At 52.9% G+C, this 8412-nt stretch overlaps 1 protein-coding gene and 1 pseudogene across 1 annotated transcript; both read right to left on the bottom strand.

Annotated features, from left to right (window-relative positions):
- Positions 1-465: 465 nt before the first annotated feature.
- On the bottom strand, positions 466-2428 carry LOC121677289 (annotated as a pseudogene).
- LOC119821703 lies at positions 2428-7658 on the bottom strand. Its single transcript, XM_038340839.1, is given in 3 exon segments — positions 2428-4304; positions 4307-6253; positions 6287-7658. Coding segments are annotated over 3 exon segments (5196 nt in total).
- Positions 7659-8412: the final 754 nt, after the last annotated feature.

Here is an 8412-nt window from a genome sequence, read left to right on the forward strand (position 1 = left end):
GGGGCGACTTAGTCTCTCGGGGGACTAGCGCGCCTTTAGGCTGGAGCAGTGGGTTTTTTTATAGGGTCGGGGAGCAAAAGCGCGGGTACAGAAGCGAGAAGCAGCGTTAATTGGTTAGTTTGAATGAGGCGGGGGTTCAAGTCGGGGTACCTGGAGACAGTTGTGGGGGAGTCTGGAAACAGCTACGGGGCGTTCCAAGTAACCAGATGTTGGTGCTGACTTAGCCATATCTCGGGTACCAACTGTCTCTGTCCCTGGGCTAGGGCCCAGGTGTCCAACCATAGATATCCTGCTTGGCCCCTCATTGCCCTTGTTTCTCTGAACTGAACTTTAACTGAACTTTCCTGTTCTTTGTGCTGGCAAAATTTCATGCCTTGCAAAATGGCGTTACTGCTACTAGCTGCTATTATTGAATGGGGGTCTTTCATTCCCCCCTTTTTCTTTGAACTGAATAAAATCTTTTATTTAGCTGACTTGGTTTCCTGCATTTTCAGGGTCGAATTGCTTAAGTTGGTGGTATTGTTGGGTCAGGACCAAGGCTTGTATGACTGCCATCCTGTCCTTTATGAACTGAACCAAACGGTTGAGGATACAAGGCCCAAACAGCAAGATTAATAGTATAATCATGAGGGGTCCCATTATGGACGAGACTAGGGTGGTTAACCATGGAGATCTATTGAACCAACCCTCGAACCAACCTTGTTGTGACTCAAATAACTGCTGTCTTTGCTTGATTCGTTCCCTGAGTTTTGCCATATTGTCCCTGACAACACCTGTGTGATCAGCATAGAAGCAACATTCCTCTTTTAGGGCTGCGCAAAGCCCCCCCTGCTGTAGGAATAGAACATCCAACCCTCGTCTGTTCTGAAGGACCACTTCGGATAAGGAGGTCAAGGACTTTTCTAAGGCACTGACTGATTCTTCCAAGGCCCTGATATCGGTGTGCATGACTGCCTGTAATTGCTGGAACTGTTGGGTCTCAACCAGCGCAGCGGCCCCTGTTCCTACTCCCGCAGCTATTCCCCCCACGGTTAGTCCTCCCAGCATGAGGGCCAGTGTGAGGGACACTGGCTCTCGTTTAATTCGTGGTCTCTCTTCAAATTGCTCATAAACATATGAGGGGGGTATGATAGGTCACTCTGGGCCATAGCTCTATTAACACGCAATAATCAGAAGCTGCATTAAGGACCGTAAGGGAAACACAAGGAGTGAGACCCGTACTGCATGCCCAGTAGGTCCCGTTGGGTGCCACCAGATATCCAGTGGAGTTAGTCTGAAGTGGATGGGTGCTGTTGCACAGTGACTCGTGGGTTTTAGGGACTCCTCCCACACAGGTCCCTCGTCCCGATACCTCTGACAGGGTAAGTTTATGTTGGGAGGGGGATGCACAATAGGCCGTGGCCTCAGTTTGGTTGGTATAATTGCCAATTATAGCTACTCCCTCATAGTATGGGGGCCTCGAAACCAGACATAGCCAGCATTCCTCGGTCAAGTTTGGGCTGGTATAGTTGAGGGTCGAGTATGCCCCCTGGATTAGGCTAAGGAGCCTGTCTCCGGTGCCCGGGGATGAGGGCGGTCCCCTCGAGATGTTCCCGGACGGGCTAGTGACTGATGTGGGGGCTGGGGTAGAAGAGACGTTTTGGGCAGGGATTGGCCTGGGTTTGGGTGGGGGTGCTGGTTGGGAAGGGGGCTTCTGTTCTGATAGGACCGCGTTTGGCCCGACAGCTACTGTTGATGAGACAGAAGCTATTTGTCTCGTTAAGGAGAACATAGTGACAGGGTCATATCCTGTGCGATGGAGACGCAGTCCCCAGGACTTGGGACCATCCCAGACTGCTGTTCTGCCTTGGGTGGTGAAGTCGAGGATCAGAGGATTGCATCTGCCTCCCAAGGTGGCCCCCGTAACATTTTTAGTCAAGGAGTCATAACAGGGACCACACCAGTCCCTATATCCCCCTTTCCCAGAGACTTCGCAGACCCAGCGTCCATTACCCGTCCACCCGGGAGTAGTTCCTCGTCGGAGGGTGATCAGGTCCCAGGAAGAGGATGGCTTCCAGTATGCATCCCCGGTGGTTTCGCAGCCCCATTGGGCGCAGTACCCATCTGCAGGCCCTCCGCATTCTTTTCGAAAGTTCTGACCTGGGCACACGTAGAAGTCGCGGGCCCTAGTGTCGAGGCGGTCTCCTGGGCTGCTGCAGCCATATCCGGGGAAGGGTTCCTGGTCTGAGGGGTTCCATGAATCCCCCACTAGATCACAAAGGTCAAAGTATAGGGTAGGAAAGACATCTTTCATGGTTCCCAGCATGGAGGTGGAATTGGCAACCTGTCCTGTCATAAGGTTAGTGACTCTCCAAGTTATATTATAAACTGTATGAGGGCTCTTGGCTTCCCCCCCCTCTCCCAGTCCTATCAGGGCCCATAAAATGATTAGGGGGGCTCCAGAGTAAGTCTTATCTTTAGAGGGTTTTGAGAACGTTGAACCTTTCATGATGATTTTGATGTTTTCTCGTCCGGTCGGGCCGCTTTTACGTGGGAGGCGTGGACCCAGGCCGCAATGCCGTCGACCTTGAGAGCAGTCGGAGTAGTCAGCAGCACAGTGTAGGGTCCTTTCCAACGGGGTTCCAAATTCTTAGTCCGATGTCTGCGGACCCAAACCGCGTCACCAATTTGGTAGTTGTGGGGTATCACTGGTCTGTCCAGCTGGTCTTTGTAAGCGGCAGCGAGTGGCTTCCAGACTTCCCTCTGCACGGCCTGGAGTGCCTGTAAGTGAGCTTGCAAAGAGGGACTGTTAGCAAAGTCTGAAATATCGGGGTCAAAAAAATTAATGAGGGGCGGGGGCGCCCCATATAATATCTCAAAGGGAGTAAGTCCATGAGGTCCTGGAGTGTTGCGGGCACGATAAAGGGCTAGGGGTAGTAGGAGTACCCAATCTCTAGTGCCAGTTGCAAGCGTTAATTTAGTTAGAGTCTCTTTGATTGTTCTATTCATCCTCTCTACCTGTCCTGAACTTTGGGGTCGGTAAGCACAATGTAATTTCCAATTAATCCCCAAGAGCTTGGCCACCAACTGACTTACCTGGGAGACAAAGGCGGGCCCATTGTCGGTTCCCAGTACCTGGGGCATGCCGTACCTGGGGAAAATCTCTTCCAACAGCTTCTTGGTCACTATCTTGGCTGTTTCATGTTTGGTCGGGTAGGCTTCTACCCATCCGGAGAAGGTGTCAACAAATACCAACAGATATTTGTATCCATATTGTCCAGGCTTAATTTCAGTGAAATCAATTTCCCAATGGGTACCTGGTCGGTGTCCTCGTACCCGGATTCCTGTTCCGAATTTGGATTTTCCAGCATTGACCTGAGCGCATGCCCTGCAGGCATCAGCTACTTGTTGTAGGATTTTGTCTCTGCCTAGCAAATAATGGAAGCTTTCTTCTCTGTCTAGGAGAGTTTTCATTTTTCGAGGACTAAGGTGAGTCAGTTTGTGTAAATAATCTATCAGTTCGAAAGTCTGTTTTGTGGGCACCACAGATCTGCCTTGGAAGACCCATTGCCCTCTGGCCAAATCATGAGAAGCCCCCATTCTTTTTAGTATCTCCGTGTCCTCTCTGGTATAGTGGAAGGGACAATGTAAAGGAGGGGCGTTGGTATCTTCTGGGGCAATCGTGAGGACTTGTGAGGCGCTTGGCGTCATGCCTATAGCGGCCTCTCGTGCGGCCCCGTCAGCCATTCGGTTGCCTCGGGCCTCGGGGCTGTCCCCTTTTTGGTGTCCCGGGCAATGGATTATACTTAGTTTTTGGGGTAAGAACAGGGCTTTTAGTAAGGCCAAGATCTCGTTTTTGTTTTTAATTTCCTTGCCCTCGGATGTTAGCAGCCCCCGCCTCCGATAGATCTCCCCGTGGATGTGGGCAGTGGCAAAGGCGTACCGGCTATCAGTATAGACATTAAGCTTCTTACCTTCTGCCAGCTTGAGAGCCTGGGTGAGTGCAACGAGTTCAGCCCGCTGGGCAGAGGTTCCGGCTGGAAGGGCTTCTGCCCAGATTACCTCGGTTTCGGTGGTCACCGCAGCCCCGGCTCTTCGCTGACCATCTTGTAGAAAGCTGCTCCCGTCTGTATACCAGGTAAAATCAGCGTTTTGGAGGGGTTGATCCGTCAGGTCCGGTCTGGTCCCGTGCATTTCCGCAAGGATCTCGAGGCAATCGTGTTTCGCCCCTCCCTCCGGCAAAGGGAGCAGGGTTGCAGGGTTCAGGGTTACCACAGGTCCGAAGTGCACCCGGTCCGTATCCAGGAGCATGGCTTGGTAGTGTTGGCATTAGAGAGCCAACGGTCTGGAGGCTGCTTAACCAAGGCCTCCACCGCATGTGGTGCCAGGATGGTCAATGGCTGGCCCAGAGTTAATTTTCCCGCGTCCTTGGTGAGGACCGCAATCGCCGCTACCATTCGCAGGCAGGGCGGCCATCCTGAAGCCACTGGGTCGAGCTTTTTCGAGAGATAAGCTACAGGACGTCTCCAAGGACCCAGTTTTTGAGTTAGGACCCCTTTTGCGTAACCCTGTTTTTCGTCCACAAACAGTTCAAATGGCTTAGTTAGGTCTGGGAGTCCTAATGCGGGAGCGGTGAGTAAGGCCCGCTTTATTTCCTGATATGCCTTTTGTTGGTCCTTGCCCCACCTGAACAGAGTCCCTGATTTGGTGAGTGGGTATAAAGGGGCTGCTATTTCAGCAAATCCTGGAATCCATAGGCGACAGAACCCTGCTGTCCCCAGGAACTCCCTCAGCTGCCGAGGGGTCCCAGGTACAGGCATGTTCATAACTGTCGCTTTCCTGGCCTCAGTCAGCCATCTTTGCCCTTCTTTGATTTGGTACCCCAGATAAGTGACCTGCTTTTGGCAAATTTGAGCCTTTTTGGCGGAGGCTCTATAGCCCAGGTTTCCTAGGGTCAGCAGTAAGGCCTTTGTACCTTCCTTACATTCCTGTTCTGAGGTAGCCGCCAGTAGGAGGTCGTCCACATATTGGAGCAATATCAGGGTAGGATGCTGAATCCTGAAATCGGCCAGATCCCTATGTAGCGCCTCATCGAACAGGGTGGGGCTGTTTTTGAACCCTTGTGGGAGCCTGGTCCAGGTCAGTTGTCCTGAAATCCCCAATTCTGGGTCCTTCCATTCGAAGGCGAATATAGGTTGGCTTTCTGGGTGAAGTCTCAGGCAAAAGAATGCATCTTTTAAGTCCAATACTGAGTACCAATTATAAGACGGGGAAAGCCCACTTAACAAATTGTAGGGGTTAGGCACGGTGGGATGTATGTCTTCTACCCGTTTGTTAACTTCTCTGAGGTCCTGGACTGGCCGATAGTCCCCAGTTCCCGGCTTTTTGACAGGTAATAGGGGAGTATTCCAGGGGGACTGACAGGGTGTTAGTATCCCTTGGTCCAGGAGTCTCCGTATGTGGGGCCTGATTCCCGTCTTAGCTTCAAGCGACATGGGATATTGTTTGATTGAGACAGGGGTAGCAGTCGCTTTCAGCGATATAATCAAGGGGGCTTGTTGAGTGGCCAATCCCATACCCCCAGTCTCTGCCCATGCTTGGGGAAATTTAGACAGCCAAAAAGTCTCTAGTGTGGTTTCGGGGTCTCTAGGTGGCTCATGGAGCCGATATTCATCTTCCAAATTTAGGGTTAACACATGCAGGGGCTGTCCTTGTGGCCCCACAATTCGCACCCCCGAATTTTCAAAGTATATTTGGGCCTTTAATTTAGTCAGCAGGTCTCTTCCCAGTAATGGGTATGGGCAATCCGGGACATGGAGAAAAGAATGAGTCACCTTACCAGTAGCCAGATGTACCTTGCGGTCGGTTGTCCATCGATATCTTCTCCCCCCGGTAGCCCCCTGGACCCAAGCGGATTTATCGCTCAGGGGTCCGGGGTTTTGGGTCAACACAGAGTGTTGAGCCCCAGTGTCCACCAGGAAGGTGACTGGCTGCCCCCCGACGTCAAGAGTTATCCTGGGCTCAGGGGGGGGCTCCTGACCCTGACCCCCCTAGTCTTCCAAGGTTAGGAGGGAGGTCTGGGGTCGTGGCTTCCGGGGCCCCTTCGGTCTTTTGGGGCAGTCTTTGACCCAATGTCCTTTCTCCTTGCAGTATGCACATTGATCTTTCTCCACCTGGGGCCCCCTTCGGTCTCCCTCCTGTCTACCCTGTCTTTGACTGGAAACTACGGTGGCCAAGAGTTTGCTCATTTCCTTATGTCTCTTGCGGTCCCTTTCTTTTTCTTTTTCCTCAGCTTCCATTCTGCGACGGTCCTCTCTTTCCTCTGCCTCCTTTCTAAGGCGATCCTCCCTCTCTTCTGGAGTCTCTCGTTTATTAAAGATTCTTTCTGCCTCCTTTAGTAGGTCCCTGAGCGAACTCTCCCTTAAGTTTTCTAGGCGCTCGAGTCTGCGTTTGATATCTGGAGCAGATTGCCAAATGAAAGACATAGCTACGCTAGTTTCTTGCCCTGGATCTTCTGGGTCATACGGGGTGTATCTACGATAGGCTTCTTTGAGCCGCTCTAAGAACGCTGAGGGAGTTTCTCCTGGTCCCTGCAGTACCTGTTTGACTTTCGCCAGATTGGTGGGGCGTCGGCCCGCCCCATGGAGACCCGCTATGAGCAACTGGCGATAGAGGATTAGGTGATTCCTACCTTCCTGTGTGGTGAAGTCCCAATTGGGACGTTCGAGGGGAAAGGCGGCGTCTATCTCATTAGGCAGCTGGGTGGGACGTCTGTCTGCTCCCCGAACCGCCTTTCGGGCCTCCAGGAGGACTCTCTGCTTCTCCTCCGAAGTCAGCAAGGCCTGCAGTAATTGCTGGCAATCATCCCAGGTGGGCTGATGAGTAATTAGGACCGACTCAATTAGAGAAGTTAGCCTAACTGGGTCTTCAGAAAAAGAGGGATTATTATTTTTCCAGTTATACAAGTCGGAGGAGGAAAATGGCCAGTACTGTAGTTGGCCATTTCCTCCGGTCCGAAGAGGGAATGCCTGAGAGGAAGTAGAATCCGCGGCCAGCTGCTGGTCTCGCCGTCCCCTTAAGCGGGCTGCCATGGGGGACGGGGCAGCAGGAGATGGCGCGACAGGTCCCTCGCCTCCCTCGGTCGAGTCCGCTGCCTGAGGCGGGAGGACCTGTTCTCGGTAGGGAGGGGGGTCCTCCGTGAGGAGGTCTATTAGCAAGTCATCTCCTGCGGGCAGGACCTGCGGAGGGGGAGGTTTGGTTTTTGAAGGGTCAGTAAGGGTTGGATATAGAGACGAGCGGGTTGGGGGTCCTGCTGGAGAGGAGGGGACTGGAGGGGGTAAGGTGGGAGCAGATGGAGGAAGTGGGGGTTTGGAAGGGACAAAAGGCTTAACCCAGGGTGGTGGATCGTAGGCCATTGCCTCCCAGGTCACGATATAGGCCACCTGGTCTGGGTGCCCATGAGGGCCGGGGTCCATCACTTTGGCTTTGACCTGCGAGATAATATTAAGGTCGAATGTACCATCCCTTGGCCAGCCCACATTAAATGTGGGCCATTCAGATGAACAGAAAGTAACCCAACGCCTCTTCCGGACTTCCACAGACTGGTTGTTCGCAATGCCCTGGACGTCCCTCCAGTGCTGTAAAGTCAGACTCAAAGGGGTAGTTAAGGGCTGTCCCATATTTTCAAACACAGACACAGACAATACCAGACAAAAAAACAAAAAACCAATGACAAAACACCAAAATCGCGCAGCGCGGCTTCGGCGTAAAACCGAAAGCAAAGCCTGAGTTGGAGATAGCGAGAGTCCGGATCTCTCTACTCCCAGAAGAACCGCATACCCTTCTGACTGCGGAGGAGCTCCAAACAGTCCGATCCGGGTGGGGTTCACAGAAAACGGACGGGTCCCGAATTGGACCCCAGATGCCCCCGGGATGTCTCCCAGGGCTGCGGTCGGGAGTACGAACTCGTCAGTTCCTCCGCGGGTCCGCCAGATACAGATCTAGTTAGCTAACTAGTTCGGACGCAGGCGCAAACATAAAAACATAGTACAGACAGTCACACAAAGCGATCGCTGGCCAGCTTACCTCCCGGTGGTGAGTCGGTGGTCCCTGGGCAGGGGTCTTCAATCCCGGACGGGCCCCCAAATGAAAGACCCCCGAAGTGGGTTGTCTTCCAGTCTGGGAAGACCCCCCCAAGGAGCAGCGAGACCACTCTTCGGATGCAATAAGCAAGAGGCTTTATTCAGATACACAGGTACCTGGGGCGACTTAGTCTCTCGGGGGACTAGCGCGCCTTTAGGCTGGAGCAGTGGGTTTTTTTATAGGGTCGGGGAGCAAAAGCGCGGGTACAGAAGCGAGAAGCAGCGTTAATTGGTTAGTTTGAATGAGGCGGGGGTTCAAGTCGGGGTACCTGGAGACAGTTGTGGGGGAGTC

Source organism: Arvicola amphibius, chromosome 8, assembly GCF_903992535.2.
Source record: "Arvicola amphibius chromosome 8, mArvAmp1.2, whole genome shotgun sequence".
In the NCBI taxonomy this organism is placed as follows: Eukaryota; Metazoa; Chordata; class Mammalia; order Rodentia; family Cricetidae; genus Arvicola; species Arvicola amphibius.